The sequence below is a fragment of the Thermobia domestica genome, chromosome 3, assembly GCF_964235325.1.
Source record: "Thermobia domestica chromosome 3, izTheDome1.hap1.1, whole genome shotgun sequence".
Lineage (NCBI taxonomy): Eukaryota > Metazoa > Arthropoda > Insecta > Zygentoma > Lepismatidae > Thermobia > Thermobia domestica.
The window spans coordinates 69,510,497-69,528,645 of NC_137456.1; the positions used below are offsets into that span (position 1 = coordinate 69,510,497).

General features: G+C 35.5%; 1 protein-coding gene across 1 annotated transcript; it reads left to right on the plus strand.

Annotated features, from left to right (window-relative positions):
• The first annotated feature begins 2,881 nt into the window (after window positions 1–2,881).
• Window positions 2,882–17,898, plus strand: LOC145680482 (uncharacterized). Its single transcript, XM_081751056.1, has 2 exons — window positions 2,882–3,243; window positions 15,335–17,898. Exon 2 carries the CDS (start codon window positions 15,452–15,454, stop codon window positions 16,220–16,222), a length of 771 nt encoding a protein of 256 aa, XP_081607182.1. The 5' UTR covers window positions 2,882–3,243; window positions 15,335–15,451; the 3' UTR covers window positions 16,223–17,898.
• Window positions 17,899–18,149: the final 251 nt, after the last annotated feature.

An 18,149-nucleotide genomic window follows, 5' to 3' on the forward strand; every position in this document is an offset into this window, starting at 1 on the left:
TTTTAAAATAAGAATAGTAAACTACAGAACACTTCATATAGAAAATCTTCATAAAAAATTTTGTCGTCCTTCCCAACATTTGTTGTAATGTATTTCTTAATGGTGCGAAACACAACCTTCACCAATATCTTGTTCAAGAATCATAGGAAACTCTTACCTATATCCTTATAATATGTTTGCCTCTTAATCGTGATTCTACTTGTTTTCCGCCATTTTTGAAGCACAGTCCTCGGTCTTGACTGGTGAGCTCTAGTGCAGTGTAGAAATGACAAAGTGATACGATGTTGTTTCTCGCTGTTGACATATTTCTTCAGAAACATTATGTAAAACAATTGAAAACACATCGTGCGGTTTGCATGTTGAAATTTTGCGTATACCTGGATTTGTTTAAGTATTTCTTTCTACTGTTTTTCTGGAGCTTCAATCCATTAGCCTTTACAATTAGATGCCAACATATTTGGCAATCACGCAGAAAACAACACCGAAGATTTTACACTTGACTTTATTTAACACACAGGTTGTGTGTGATTTCAACTATGGCATTTGACACATAACTCCAAATGGAGAGTGAGTTGTTCTAACCACCTGTTTGTGTTATATTTTAACACAATCGTGTTAACACATAGGCATGTCGTTGAAATAACACAACGATTTTTACAATGTGAAAGTTACAATTTTCTCGATTTCGGCATCTCGTAACTTTGAAGCAACGCCGTTTTTTTATCTATGTTCATATGCACTTTTCTAATTGTTTAGGTATGAAGATTTCACCAGTGAATTTTGGCTACATAATAAATGAACACTATATATATATATATATATATAAAGTTGCGGGACTGAATGTGGATTTAAACAGGATCGAAAGTGTCACTGTTCATCTCAGCGATCCTGAAAACTGCGGATTCGGCGCTAATATCGGTCATTTTTGATCATTTTTATACATATCTGCCCCTCCCTCAAGTTGCTGGGCTGAATTTGGATTTAAATAGCATCGGAAGTGTCACTGTTCGCCTCAGCGACACCGAAAACTATGGATCAGATGCTAATATCGGTCATTTTCGATCATTTTTTAAATATCTGCCTCCTTCCCCTCCCTCAACCCTTTCAGCAGATACCCTCACAATTGTGAGTTCTACTTTCATTGTTAAAAAAAAAAAAAAAAAAAAAAAAAAAAAAAAAACAACAATCAAAGGATTTTAGGACACAAATTAGCTACAAGCACATTTGCACATTTGTGAGTGTCTGAATGACAAGTTGTCAGGTACTGAATTGCCATCTGTTGAGTATATTGAAAATCACAACGTTTATGAGTAGTGTGTTTTGCCGAGTTGAAGAAAATCCTCGAGAACCATAGTTTTGGAGGTCTATTACTCATCGCCTGAAGTGCATTTGGTAAGTATATATGCTTTCCATTGTGAATCAAGATCTATTTCTTCATTAGGGCAATTTGTTATGTCTACAAGGTAATTATCAAATTGGTGGGAACGTCGTAAATTTCGGCCATCACAATTGTAAGGGTAGCCAGTAAGGACAGACTTTTTTGTTTCAGAAATCTAGATATTTCTATTTCCTTTGTTTAAGAGAAAGCAGATTTTGGTGTCTTTTGAAAACAACAGAATCAATATTGTTTTTATTCTTCGGAGACTTTTCTTTAATTATGCTACTAGTACAAATTCAGTAATTTTATTTAAAATCTTATTTGTGTAAAATTTTGTTTGTTTTAGACAGTCGGACAAAAAGTAATACAAATAATGTTTAATTGGGTCTTAGCACTGTATTGTTATTTCTTCTCCGTAATAGTAGTATTCGAGGTCTTCTCACCTAGTTGCTTTTCATTTGCATATAGTAAATATTTCCTCATTCACACGACTATTGCAACTTGAAACTGTGATCACCGTAATAGTAACACAGTAACAGTAGTACAAGAAAGGGACTTAATGGTTACTAGATGGTTTGACAACAAAGCAGTCAAAATGTTGGGTTTTGGGGAAGTAGACAGTAGAGAAAGATACAACAAGAAAGAGGAAAACTACGACAAAGTAACTCGGACAGAAGTTGTGAACACAGACAAAGGATATACAGACCGCAAACTCCGCGGCAAACTGGAAATTTCAGGAACAGTAGCGCCTACGCACCAACGACGACGGAACTAATCAGTCGATCTGACGCCACCTTCGAGGCTTTGTCTCACTGGGCGCGGGTTAGGATACTAGCACGTGGTGGAAGAGTGGCTGCGAGTGTGTGCTTTGCCATTGTGTGAATTTAGTTTGTCTTTATTGTAGTTTGTGCTACTAATTTAAAGTCGAGCTAGAAAATGGCAACCAGGATCCAGGAATCTAGACACAATACCAGAAGTTGTCTGGTTTGTGGAAAATTGAAGAGAGAAAATTGAACAGCTTTTTATGTTGACGTATTTTGCAGAACTTGGGCATTTTCAGTGAACTCGAAAAAAAAGGGAAAAAAGAAAAATCTGATTTATATATATATATATATATATATATATATATATATATATATATATATATATATATATATATATATATATATATATATATATATAAAGCTGGAAAGGAATGTCAAATCCAGAGGCAGTACAAGAAAAGCTGAACACAATCATTCTGCACTGCGTCTAACACTTGTGATTCAAAGCAGACGAAAACAATCCCTGGTTACTATGACAACCCATGACGTCACGTTCACAGACCGATGGCAGCGCCATCTCACTCGGGACGACACATCGTTCCGCCCACCCGAGCGCTGATTGGCTCTTTCGCTGTGCAGACGATAAAAACTTATTTCAATTGCAGATATTGGAAGTTTGCGGTCTGTATATCCTTTGTCTGTGGTTGTGAATCTGTGCAATAGAAGTGTGGGGGGAGTTGCCAAGATAGATCAGCTCATGTCCTATTACAAAATTCATTTGAAATCTAAAAAGTGGTACCTACTTGTCATTTTCCATTTTATTGATATGGCAGTGTGTAACTCATGGTTAGAATACAAAAAGAACTCCTTTGCATGCCACGTTCCAGAAAACCATTGAGATAATATCTAGACCTAGAGGTGCCCTAATGCGAGATCTTTGATGGTATCGAACTCGCAAAAATCGAATCGATCCGCCATATTGTGCAGGGAAAAAGAGATAATGATAAGTTATGTTTGTGTTATGTGTTGATTATCTGTGTTATGAAGAGAAATTTATGAAGAATGAATAAACTTTCTTTGGAATTTCATAATATTTCAAAGGTAAGTTATTTTCTTTCCTTTAAGGTTTCAATAAGGCCTATGTTTAGCAGAAGGGGTCCAGATCTTTTCTGTAAATAAATGTTACTATTTTGGTAATTTCTGTTCACATTCGGTTAGTTTAGGGTAGGGTTGGTTAGTTTAAGTTAGGTTAGGCTAGTTTAGGTTACGTTAGGTTAGTTTAGTTTATGTTATATTAGTGTAAGAGTCCCACATAATTTTCAAAAAAATGATAGAATTTCCTTATTTCTACTAATATTAGGTTAGTTTAGGTTAGTTCAGGTTAGCTTACGTTAATTTATATTAGGTTAGGTTAGATTTGGTTACGTTATGTTACGTCTAAGTACTTGCATCACTCATTTCTCCTGTAAATTTTGTGTTTTTTACGTGCTTCTGGACCCCTTGTACTAAACATACTCCTTAAATAAATAATAAAACGTGATTGTGTAGGTACTACCATGAGCAAAATAAATGACGCGTCTCTTTATTTTGAAGTTTTTTTGAAAATATCTCCGTTTTCTTTATATGTTCGAAATTTCGTAAGGTTTCCCCAGCAGGAAACGTTAATAACAAGTCCGTTTTAAATATTTGTGTTAGATATTAGCTTAAAATAAATAAATTAGAAGCAAAAAACATTAAATCGACCGAAATTACGAGAATTACCAACTCTGCTAAAGTGGGAAATTTTCAAGAACTCGAGGGAATTCTGCAGTTCTACACGAAGCAACGACATCTATGTCATTGAGAGAAATGCGGATTAGATCTACAAACGAAACTTTTAACGAAACATTTCTAATATGTCCTATTACGTGCATTATCTGCAAACTTCAAATATATGAAACTATGCCAAGTATTAGAGTTTAGATAGAGCAAATAGTGGAAATTACCTATGGAAAAGGACGAATTGGTAGCACGATCGTAATGAAAAATCATCTTCACCGTAGAACATGTTCAGTTTGCGTAAGAAAACAAATAGCTCAGTTAGTTAAAGCAACGAGTCTGTATACCGAAGGTAGCTGGTTCGAACCCCCACAAAAGTGCAACTGTCGTTTTTATTACTGTGGTCATTTTATTTATTTTTTATGTGGGAAAGACTCAAATTGTAACATATGTGTAAAACTCATGACGATACCAAAAAAAAAAAAAAATGTTGTCGCACTTGCATTAGTGTCCCTAATTTTGTTTGTAAACAGTTTCGTAATTATTTTCCCTGTGCTCACTGCTCACAATATGCTCGCTGGTGCATAATGAATGTTTCCCAGTAAAAGCTAATTCTAATTTGGAGATTTTTATAAAGTTTCACAATGTTTATCATTAAATAATCTTCTATCTACTTTTTTGGACACTTTGATATCAGAGTTCCCTATTAAATGTTTAATTTTCCCTAGATGTTTCATTACGGAATAGTTTTATAGTGTATTTGTCTTGAATTGAAATTGTTTTGAATTTACCCCATGAGGTAAGTAGCCCGAAGGAGGAGAACTGAAGTAGCTGATATTCTACGTAAAAGCAACCAATTTTAGATTGATGACGCTTCTTACCTTCAGCACATAATCTTTACGTTAGAGACTCAGAGAGAAAAATCCTTTTTTTTTTCCTCCCGTTTGACCACTCATCTTAAAGCTCTACATGTAATGATTCGTGACACATAATTTCGTCTCTCCAAAGATATTCATATAATAATAATAATAATAATAATAATAATAATAATAATAATAATAATAATAATAATAATTATTATTATTATTATTATTATTATTATTATTATTATTATTATTATTCCTGAATATGCCACCCTTACATCATGTAGTAACCTTAGACAACTTAGTTTAAAGTGCTTTCTTTAGTAATTATTTTGGCAACCACGTAACAAAATTTAAACTGTAGGAGGAGCACGACGTTTTATTTTGCTCCTCTATTTTCAGCACCTCCCAAAAGAAAGTATTTAATTTCTGACAAGCAGGGCAGACAAAATGAATAAGGAATATATCCTTTCCTCCGTGAGTGGAATATCACGTAGCATATTTTTTTATTCTACCGAAGATGACTCTAGACGGCTATGATTAGTTAACAAAAGAAATACGTAATATATTTATAGCGTCGTTTGGCTGTAATATTACCGCTTCTTTATTTGTTCGAAGGCGCCCTACACAACCAAGAGTGACAAAAAAAAAAAAAAGGAAAAGTGTCTAAAGATTATAAAACACTTTATATTTTGTCAGAAGCATGGCAGTGTATGCACAGCATTGCTTTCGTTAACAAGTGTTTCACCCTTGAGTCGCTTATAAAATTAGCCAGAATAAACTTTTGCCGATCGTTGCTCTAGAGGGATTTGTCCAGGATGGTTTGGTGTCGAACGATGAGTATGTTCATTGCAACACCGTTAAAGAAATATCAAACTTTCTGAAAGGAACTTACTTAGGAAATATCAGATCCTCCTTATACTTAGCCAGAGCCCATTCCGAAATATTGCATCTGGTGTTCTGGGTGAAAGTTCTATGGAACTATTAGAAAAATATATATTCCCGTTTCCACGCTGATGGTAGAATTTCTGCAACAGTTATTGAATTACGTTCGAAGCATTGGCGTAAATAGGGCCCCTACAACTCTGTGGCGTGGGGACCGCACAAGCTGCAAAGTCAAAAAATATATAGAAAGTACGCAGGGACGGACCAGGCCAAATTTTCACCTGGGCAAAGTGACTTTATGGCGCCCTCCCCCCTAGTATTAGCCTATATTTTACATTTTATCCTAGTGTTTTTAATAGTTTAAACCCATTTTTCAAAAAGACAGTCATTACCTAGAAAAACTTCACAAAGAATATGGCCTGCTATAAACAATACGAACACCGCCCCCCCAGCTTGGTCTAGTGGCTAGTACGCCTGCCTTCTGTGGTCCCGGGTCCAATTCCCGGTGGGTTACTGTTGAACGATAAACGTGGTTCGGATTTCACTATAATCAGTATCCACATCTCCTTTGGCCATTAAGGCATAACTGTGGAACACTAAACTCAAGCAAAGAAACAAACAATACTTACTCCCCCTCCACTCTTTATTCTACATGCCATCTCTCCATTTGTCGATACAGTCCCCTTAGTGCTATGAAACTCTTCTTCCATGGTGAAATGGAAAAAGATTATGTAATTGCCGCTACTTTACAAGAATATAAACCAAAAAAGTCAGTAGGAAACACATTATAAAATTTACTTTTTGAGGCTCGTTTTGGCGTCCCTCTGACTCTGGCGCCCCGGGCAGTGGCCCGGGTTGACCCGCCCAAGGTCCGGCCCTGAAAGTATGGACGCATAACTAAGGGCTGCGGACGTGAGGCTAACCTTCATCTTATGCGACTGATGTTTGAAATGTTCAGTAACTGATGGGTTAGTAAAATAATTTCGACGGTTACTGATATTTAAAGTTTAGCTAAGACAAAGTTACCTAACCAAATACATTTGATATCGCGATGTTACAATTTGATTTTTCCTCACATAAAAAAAGAGAAAAACAATAGTAATAAAAACTCTTACTCGTATTAGGCTCCAACTAACAACCTAATTCGTACAGACTAGTTCCTCTGACCAACTGAGTTTCGATTTCTTACGCGAAACAAGTCTGTTATATTACGAGGCATGCTTTTCATTATGATCGTGCTGTTAATTTATTCTTTCGATAGGTAATTTCCACTCTTTGCTTTACCTATATAAATAAATGTATGGATTCATATATTAAGTGTCTTTGGGTAATGTGTGTAATAATTTCGCGACAAATATACTTGCTTAAATGTATTGTATGCTATGATTTGCCCTGATTGTCTGTTCATATGGTGGTTGGAAAACACACGTCAAAACTATTCGAAGTAATACCAACACAGCTTAAGAACAGGTACTAAACTGAATCATCACTCGATTGACCTTGAGGGCAAAAAACAAAAAAAGGTTGCTATAAACGAAAGTTCAGCATGCATTTCTGTGGAGCTCTGTTCAGTATCACGGTTCTCTGGCAAACACGTTTGTTCTTAGGAGTATATATTACAAACCTAACCTTTCGATAGAGCGCAATTGCAGAGAACCAAAGTAAAGGAATTCTTGCCCTTGTTAAGTTGGGGTACCACCATGTGCAATAAAAAATATCCCGCCTCCTTGAAGTGATACTTTATCGAAAATAACTCGTTTTCCTTTACATATTCGAAGTTTCTGAGGGTTTCAAAATGAGGAAACATTACTGACAAACAAGGACGCATTTAGGGGTGGGTTCAGGGGGTCCGGACCCCCTCTGAAATCCCAACTTTTCTGTAAATTTAACCTAAATTTGGGGGTTATTTTTTAAAAAATATTATAATTTATCCTAATATTGAAGTCGGACCCCGCAGATAACTTTGGACCCCTCCCGAAATAAATTCCTGCATACGTGCTTGCTGACAAATATATTTTCAATATATTCGTTAAATAATAAAGTAAAATAACTAAATTAGGAGCAAAAGGCTTCAACACGGTCCAACTTTTGTCCACTGCCAATATTGTTAGAAGGGATATTAATAGCAAAAACTCCTCGTCAATGCTGAACCTTGGAACTTTACAAGCATATTTTCGAAACACACTAAGGCCTAGCCAGAAAGCATTGTAAGCGAGTTACGTTTGGCAACATCGCACGGAAACAAATGAATGCTGAATTGCATTGTAACCCGTTCCTACTACTACTATTTTTACTACTAACTTCGCTATGGATCTGTATAGTACAAGGGCAAACTTATTTTAATGAAAATTTTAAAATAAATAATTGTTAAATCACTTTTTGAATACTATTTTAAATCTTTTTTTAACGAAAGAAGTGTTATAAACTTTTTTAAAAATAATGAAAATAATTGTCCTTAGGAAGGATTTGAACCCACGCCAAAACCAACCTTCCTTTCTAGCATGCTGCGCTAGCTCACTCAGCTACGAGAGCCGACAGCACTTAGCGTTTACTTTGTGCTATATTCACGTCATGACTCGTGATGTCACCAACAGGATCACGATATAGACGTCATTATTTTTCCTACATTGCAGAGTCCCCCGAGAATTGATCATTGTCTACTCGGACTGGAATTGTCATTTGGAAAAAACACTTGAATATGAAGCCAAAAGTTCCTTTAAAATAGACGAAAACTTCGAAAGTTTTAAGAATTTTAATATTTTTGCCTTTTCCCATAAGGGGGTCATAGCCTCTACACCGAAAAGCCCCCCAAGATTTGATCATTGACCACTCGGACTGAAATTCTCATTTGGAACCAAAACTTTAATATGAAGTAAAAAATTAAACTTTTACATCAATTTGAACTGACTGGGTTCCGGTTAACCACACCATTATGTTTAGTTTAGTTAAGTGGTAATTTGTGACACCTGCACATCAACAAAAGAATCCTTCACTTCACCGCTTCCCCCCCACTCAGGAATCCGTGCTGGATCAGCCACTAAAATCAATAGACACTTTTCCTATTCTTTTTGTCACCCTTGGTTGTGTAGGAGCTCCCTCGAACAAATAAAGAAGCGGTAATATTACAATCAAGGGGAGCTATGTATTAGGTATCTCTTTAGTTACTTACCCCTAACCGCACAGGGTTATCTTCAGTAGAATTAAAAATGCTACGTGATATTCCAATTATTAAAGGGGGAGAGGGTGATATAAATATATTTTCTTATTCATTTTGTCTGCCCTGCTTATCAGAAATTACGTAACGTTGTCCCTGTTTGTCAGTAACGTTGTCCTTGTCTGTTGGGAGGGTACTGAAATGAGAGGGGCAAAAAACCGTCGTGCCGCCTCCCACATGGTTGCTCAAATTATTACAAAAAAAGCATTTTAAACTAAGATGTCTAAGGTTACTACATTAGGTAAGTATGCCATCATGGGCCGCGATTAGGGGGACAAAGGGGGCATTTGCCCCCCCCCCCACTTTTTTGAAGTAACCCATTAATGTATATAGTTTCATTTGGAAATCTAAAGTTTTTGTATTATTACTGTCTCATAGAAAAAATGGTGCCATATAATATTTGTCATTGTGTGAGTATATATTGGTTGTTTTCCCGTGAAGTTAAGAAAGCAACAGGAATTGCGTTTTAATTGTCACGGAAAACATCCCCAAAATTAACCTATTGAAGCACAACAATTCCAGCATACTTTCAATTCAGTGGTATAGAAGCAAAACCTGATAAATCCATTATTCAATTTTGTCATGAAACGAAGAAGTGACGCCCTTATGCTTCAGAATTGTTGAACATTTTTTTTTTTTTTTTTAGTGATCAATAAACAAATGAGTGAAATCAACAACTAAACAAAAAAGTTGTTCAGAAATTCTGAAAACATGAGGGCGTAACTTTTTCTTCGTTCCCAGATAAAAATCAAAAACGAATTTAGAAGGTTTTGCTTCTATACAACCTTCTTACAACGGCTCGATATGTTAGTCAGCCGCTTTGAAACTAATTGAAAGAACATTTGCAAAAAAAAAAAAAAAAAAAAAAAAAGTATTTCACAAGGAATTCTTTAATTGCATAAAAATTGACAGTTCCTAGAATGTCTTTTCTTCTTTCTAAAGTAAGGAATATTGATTAAAAAGAGCGTATAAAGAAACAACTTCTACCTTTTCCTTGTTTTGTAGTGTAATATACAAGTGAAGTGGTGTGTTTAGGGGTGTACGAGTGTATACACAATTAGATTTAGTAAATTCAACATAATTCTAGGTTTTAGAATTATTTTGTATAACCGGAGTGTGAAATGATTCTAAGTGTGGTTGTGTTTTGATGTATTCCAAGTGAGTTAAAACTGCACCTAATGGCAACGAACATGTTTCGAGAAGCTGCACAAGCAAATACGTGTATTGCTTTAAATGTCGTAGCAAATGTTTGTTGTATTTACTGGCTTTCATTTTCCAAGAGTAATAACATTCATTTAAAAGCATACGTGGAATTAAAAATTAAGTTGTTCATTAAACCCCAGTTTCAATATTACTTCTACATAGCATACCTCATTATTCATTACTATGATTAATATTATCCTTTCTATTTATTTGTTTTGTAAATTTGTTATTAAATAATCTGATTACACAATTTTCCAGACAGAATGTTAAGTGAAACAAATGAAATGAAAGTTTTGAGTTTTATGTCCCACGCTTATGCCGACTAGGCTAAAGGAGACGGTGAAGATGAGAAATACTGTAAATGAAATGGTGGAATGAAGAAAGTGGGAGGAAACGGGAGAAACCGAGAAAACCCACGCACACGGTGTTTGTCCCCCACAAGGCCCACTTGGCGGGAGCAGGGTTTGGACCAGGAACCCCATGCACCAGAGGTGAACGATCTACCACTGAGCCACCGCGATCCCCAGAATTTTAAGATGTTCATGAGCAAGGAATCAAATCTCTTCTTACACCTTTGTTGTTTAAGAGTACAAAGGGCTAGTGCCTACTTCTGTTGCTCTTGTCAATTTATTTAATAAAATATAAAAATACGATATACGGTATTTTAACCGAAAAAGATAGTATCCTATTAGTTATACAACCTTTCGTCAAACAAAGTGTTGGAAACAACCAGGGAAACTAACAGTGATATACAAATATTCAGATCATGTCTTGCCCCCCCCCACTTTTAACGTCCTATATCCGCCACTGTATGGCATATTCAGAATTATTATTATTATTATTATTATTATTATTATTATTATTATTATTATTATTATGTGAATGTCTTTGGAGCACCGAAATTGTGTAAGACGAACCATGGTATGTAGAGGTGGTTTAAGATGGGTGGTCATAGGGGAGGAAAAAACAGGGTTTTTCTCTCTGACTCTCTAATGTAAAGATTATGTGCTGAAGGTAAGAAGCATCATCATTCTACAATAGGTTGCTTTTACGTAGAATATCAGCTACTTCGGTTCTCCTCCTTCGGGCTACTTACCTCATGTGCTAAATTCAAAACAATTTCAATTCAAAACAAATACATTGTAAAACTTTCCCGTAATGAAACATCTAGGGAAAATTAAACATTTAATAGGGAAATATGTTATCAAAATGTCCAAACAAGTAGATAGAAGATTATTTAATGATAAACATTGTGAAACTTTATAAAAATCTCCAAATTAGAATTAACGTTTACTGGAAAGCATTCGTTATACACCAGCGAGCATATTGTGAGCAGTGAGCACAGGGAAAATAATTACGAAACTGTTTACAAACAAAAATTAGGGTCACTAATGCAAGTGCGACAACATTTTTTCTTTTCTTTCTTTCTTTTTTTTTTTTTTTTTTGGTATCGTCATGAGCTTTACACATATGTTACAATTTGATTCTTTCCCACATAAAAAATTAAATCAAATAACCATAATAATAAAAGTCACAATTGCACTTCTATGGGGGTTCGAACCAGCTACCTGCGGCATACAGACTCACTGCTTTAACTAACTGAGCTATTTATTTTCTTACGCAAACTGAACATGTTCTACGGTGAAGATGATTTTTCATTACGATCGTGCTACCAATTCGTCCTTTTCCATAGGTAATTTCCACTATTTGCTCTATCTAAACGCTAATACTTGGCATAGTTTCATATATTTGAAGTTTGCAGATAATGCACGTAATAGGACATATTAGAAATGTTTCGTTAAAAGTTTCGTTTGTAGATCTAATCCGCATTTCTCTCAATGACATCGATGTCGTTGCTTCGTGTTGAACTGCAGAATTCCCTCGAGTTCTTGAAAATTTCCCACTTTAGCAGAGTTGGTAATTCTCGTAATTTCGGTCGATTTAATGTTTTTTGCTTCTAATTTATTTATTTTAAGCTAATATCTAACACAAATATTTAAAACGGACTTGTTATTAACGTTTCCTGCTGGGGAAACTTTCCGAAATTTCGAACATATAAAGAAAACGGAGATATTTTCAAAAAACTTCAAAATAAAGAGACGCGTCATTTATTTTGCTCATGGTAGTACTTGTAATAATATTGGGTGAATAGGCATATGCATTGCATTTAGACTGTCAAAAAGCTCGTAAAGAGTACTACCTAGAGAATTGTCAAACTGATATTAAGTTTGCTTACTTATTAAATTGTATGTTTATGAGTTGTTGGTAATTTTGCCAAAATTATAGAACCTACATGTGTTCTGTGACACCTTGGCAAGGAAATTATATGGTTGTAGAGGGAGTAGGCCTACTTTGTCTGTTAAAAATTGCTAATGATGTCAATTACTGGATAAAATAATCGTCACTCAGTGTTAAAAGCAGCAATATCTCTTATACAAGTCTCAGGTTATTTATCGATATTCTGTACAAAAAAAAAGTTATTTGTAAATGGGTTCACGTTCACTTTAGCAGACGGTTCTACCAAATTTTTGCACATTTCTTACATTTTGAGGATATATTAGAGCTTTGTATTTCTTTTAGCGGAGCATGCACTGAATTAGGAGCTCCATTACTAATTGTAGATTGACTTCAAGAGGGTTCTGTATAAGTACAGTGTGGACGTATGGCATAAAAACTGGGCAAGGTTGTAGAATACAGGTCCCCCTCTCATTTAGCTGTAATAAAGACAAATCAACGTGCCCTGCGGGGCTCTAACCCGCCTCCACTCTCTGGCGCTCGCTCAGCAATACTCTGTGAATTAAAATTTAGAGTGGTACAGAAAGGAATCAACCTTGCTACTAACCTATATGGGGACCTGTGTTCTATAACCCTCCCTTGCATAGCATTTGTGCCTTTTAGTGGCCACCTAGCACAAGTTAGGGCTATTGTTTAGACTTGGGGGGAGCAGCTTTTTCACCTACTTTTTTGCGATATTTTATTCCGATTCGGTTTCATTCCGGTCGTTGTATGGTGTCATACCTTAAATTAGGATCCATAGCATATGTAGTAGTAGTAGTAAAAGGTGAGACGGCCCGTAGGGGTTCGTTAGGTTCTGTTCTCGATATGAAATGGGCAATCACTACCACTTACCTTTATAGTTGGAACAGGTCCCATACTGCCTACATAAAATTCTATACGATACTGTCTTGATTACTTGAACACCACTATCAACTCGTGTCTCCTGTAAATTATAGAGGTCTGTTGTGTTTTGTCATTATGGCCCCCCAATACTAAACATTTACCCAGGTTCGTGTTTTATGCGTTGCAGTTTTTAGGGAATGTTCTAGAACACAGGTTCCCCCGGCAAGTCTTTACTTTGACTCCAACTGTGACTTTAATCGGTTCTTATAGGTTTAGTAACATTGTGGCCCTTGTACTTATAGTATAATTCTTAACTTCGTATAGTAACATTGTGGCCTTTGTACTTATAGTATAATTCTTAACAGAAGTCACAGTTGGAGTCAAAGTAAAAATTTGCCGTTCCCCCATAAAAATTAGTAAACTTACCTAGGTTGATTCCTTTCTGTACCAAAGTTTAAATTTTAATTCACAGAGTGTTGCCGAGCGAGCGCCAGCGGGCTAGAACCCCGCCGGGTACGTTGTTTTCTGTCTTTATTACAGCTAAATGGAAGGGGGATCTGTATTATAGAACCTTGCCGCTATGCAACCGAGTCTGAGTAGGAGCGCAGCAAGGGGGCCCGAGAGACAGCGAGAGGGTGCTTCCGTAGGATGCAGGCGCGTCAGCGACAGAGGGTATACGCATAAACGAAGACAATGGAAGAGGACACTTACACATACAATACTTTCACTATAACTAAAAATTCTATCAATATGCTGTGCACTGCTAGTAATTACTTATATTTACACTTTCATTCCCTCACGAAAAATGTTTCACCTCTCAATTTTCTATTTGGTAGAACCGTCTGCTTGAATAAACCCTTTATATTTCATGTACAGTATTATATATATGTTTGTATTGGTGGTATTTGTTAGTTCAAAATCACAGGCTTACTTACCGAGGATTTACCTTCAAAAATAATAATTTCTGATTCAGTGTTGTAAAGCGTAGAACGGATAACATAAAGGGTTGTTGCATTTGGTATTGTTCAAAATTATGGTAATTTTTAGGCAATTTTTCCAAGTTTGCCTTCCACAGATTTTCTTGACATGAACCACTTTTCTTTCATCTGCACCATTTGAGGGATTAAACTGAGTTAAATACCTCAAGAGCAGAGCGCTGAAAAAAATATGACAAGTAATACAGTATATGGCAGAGGCGTAGATAACTATCCCTTCATATGTATACCATTAGTAAGTTTAGTATTTTCTAAAACGTAAAGGACCAAAATGTTACTTATTGGCAAGTTTCGCAGGGTTGTTGTGAAGTTAACGCACTTCTCACATATAGCATTACCTATGGTTTGGTATTACAAATTAGAGAGCTCCCAACTGGGGGGTCCGCAGCATTATTTATACGCATAAACAATAGTCGGGGTTAAACACGTCTTACTTCTACTACTCTCACCCACTACACGCTTATAAGACATTTGAGGTCCTTCACTCTTCGACAGGGTTGACAGTGTAAATCATAATAATGTAGCAGTTTTTAAACTGTGTTGGAATATTTTTTCTTGAAGAACACTGGCAACACTAGTCGATCTTAACGCCACTACTGGCTATAAAGCGAAACAGTAGGGCATCGTAGCTCAGTGGTACTCTTAAAGGTAGGGTCCCTAGTTCAAACCTTAACCAATTCAAACTTGAGCTTTTAGTGGACAACAACGTGCTCTCAGGTTTCCTCCCACATTCTCATTTCACCAATTCTTTCATCATTCTCATTCACATCCTCAGAAAAAACCAGGTTTTTCCGGGTTGCACTCCTTAAAACCCACCTGTATTTTTGATATTTTGGTTAGTATATTATTGATACAACTAAGCTGATCTCATTGGAAGTGATTTTTACTAAATTTTGGACAAATACATGAGTAAATAAAGCTGCATTTTCGAAAAAAAAAAAAAAAAGTGCTCAGAAAGTATCCGTAATTAAACGCATAAAGTATCGGAAGTGAACTTCCAACAATAAAACCATTTATTTTACGAAACATAAATTTAATTTGAAAATTTCGCAAAATCTCATGGCACCTATATAGACGTAATTATAATTTTTATGTATTTATTTATTGTTTTTTAAAAATATCAACACTCATTGATTTTTGTGACATTGTTTCAGGCAACAAAAAAGTGGAAATCTCCAAACGTCCGATGTGTAGATTTTAAATATTAGAGCATTCAGCGTGAGATTATTCAATCAAGCAAGTTAATTCCCAGACAAGTCGACAATCGTAATATGGTGTTGGAGTCGTGTAACACAACTTTACCTACCTTAAAGCAGCCTTCCCATGGTGTTTCTAATGTTGATACGCAGTCACTTGATCCTTCTTGCAGTGGAACGGAGTTAACACCACGAAAAAAACTGTTGAAAATGAAGTTGTTTGAAACAGAAACCAAATGTATGGAATCCAGAAAGATGAAAGCAATGTACTTGAAGAAGAAACGTCTTAGAGAAAAATGTGCAAGTATTCAGGATATTGTGCAAAATCTTAGAGAGAAGTGTATGATAACAGAAGGTACTTTAGAAATGTTGTTAAAATCAGTACCCCTCAGTGTTGAAGGTAATGCAGGGGTGAAGTCGCTCATTCGTCCGTCGGGTAGCAAAAAATTTGATCCGGCTCTCCGAAGTTTTGCGTTAACACTTGATTTCTATTCTCCAGCTTCATATGCATATGTTCGTAAAACATTTAACTGTGTGTTACCGCATCCACGGACTTTTAAAAAATGGTACTCTTCAGTGAGTGGAAATCCTGGACTATGTGAAGAAGCCTTCAATGCAATGAAAGAAAAGGTGCAAATAGCGAAACAACAGAACAAATGCATTCAAGTGTCATTAGTTGTAGATGATATGGCAATAAAACAACATGTCGAATTTACTGGAGAAGAATCGTTGGGTTACCTAGATTGCCAGAAGAAAAAAAGCTGCGGTCTATATGGTTGTGGCTTTGAACGATTCGTGGAAAATTTCTTGTGCATATTACTTCATAGATTCTTTGAACAAAAGTGAACGTGCAAATATTACGCGTAAATGCGTCAACAGATTGTATGAAATAGAAGTTGAAGTTCAAGCATTAACATTTTATGGAGCTTCATCAAATTTCAGTGGTGTTCATGAAAGTAATGAAGCACCAGCTGTTTATCCTTGTCATGTATGTACTGATAGAAGTAACGATAGCTATGCATTGTAAGTCCTTTATTTTCTTGTTGATATAATATATTATAGGATGTTTGTGGTACTCACGAAATAACAGAAACAAGAGCTTTTCCTTCACGTATATACTAATAGAAGTGCTGGTACCAGCATATATACCAATGATAATAGCTATGCATTGTATATTCCTTATTTTTTGCTGATATAAGAATGCATTGTTTATTGAATGATCTGATTCAATTTCTTATGCTTTTCGAAATGATATTGCTAGTGTAAATTTTTCATTAACTGGTGACCTTGACATGTAGAATTCAAGAAAGGTTAATCAAGAATATTACAAGGACTAACTATTTGTATACTTATTATTAAGCTATTTTTAGTTATTTTTTTTCTTTAAATTGATAGATCTTATGAAGTGTAGGTCAATCTTATGTAAAAACAAAAAATCAAATCTCATAGAAAGGAAGTTGGTAAAGATTTTTAAAGCCTATTGACTGTCATGAAAACCGAAAGTGTTCATGGAAGCAAATATGTCGTATAAATTCAAAGTTCGAGTATTAAAGGGTGAACCTATGTAACTTCTTAAGGCTCGAATTTTGTAAAATCTGTTCATAGTACGCATCTGCATCACAAAATGTACCTACTGACCAAACGTAATGATTCTAGCTACGGTGGTTTTCGCTGCTCGTTGATCAGTGCGTAAATCCCCCAGGTACCCTTTGAGGCTTTGTAAAATCTGTTCTTAATACGTCTGTACATTATGAAAGGAACCTAATGCCCAAATTTCGTGGTTCTAGCATCAGTGGTTTTCTCTGCTTGTTGATCAGTGTGTAAATTCTGTCCACCCCTACTTATTTACCTCCTAAGAGTTCGATTTTTGCAAAATCCATTTTCAGTACGCCTTTACATTATAAAATGAACATACTGTTCACATTTCATAATTCTAGCTTAAGTGCTTTTTGCAGGGGGTTGATCATTGAGTGAATGTGTGAACAAATCTGTGAATCTGTATTTCGCTTTTATATGTTTAGATGTAGATGGTTTATTGAACGCTTCATACAAGAATTGGTGTAAAGCATTAGAAAACGTCTAAATTGACAAAAGAATGTAAAAATGCTTTAATTGTGGGGTTCTTTCTGTGACTTTCTTTTGCATTTATGACATTTGCTTGCTTTCATGAACGCTCATTAATAATGACTTTAATAGGCGAAAAAGGCCAATCTCCCCATTTAATGTGGAGAATATGTGACAAGTATAAGACATTATATTCTGCTCTAAGAGCGACTACATTTCTGTATTTCTTGTATTTCTGAAGCATTGTATATATAAATGTACTCAAACCTAAATGAATAACTTAATAATGAATATAACTATTATGAAAAGTAAATTATGTATTCGTTTATTGACGCATATGAATTACTTCTATGAACCAAGTTCATGGAAATACATTTGCCAATTTGGCTTCTTCTAGTCGCTTTGATAGAAACAAAATGTAATTACAATGAATGAATTGCTATGACAGTATTTAGTCAGTAGTGAGTGTAGTAACTGAAATGAACGAAAAATCTGCGCCGCTCATGAAAATGCTATGGAATGCATAACGTACTGTAATAGTATACAGATATTGCAGAATCATGTATGGTACTCAATTCAGATTACTGCATTGTGTGTGAAAATAAGCATTGATTGCCAACGGGTAAATCCTGGGTTCGTTATTCAAATATGTGAAAGTAACATTCAGTTTTCTAAGAGTAATCCTCATGGTTACTAGGGACCTAATTCC

Excerpts from the sequence above, each read along its gene's own strand:
- LOC145680482 (XM_081751056.1), top strand. The coding sequence starts at position 15,452 with ATGGTGTTGGAGTCGTGTAACACAACTTTACCTACCTTAAAGCAGCCT.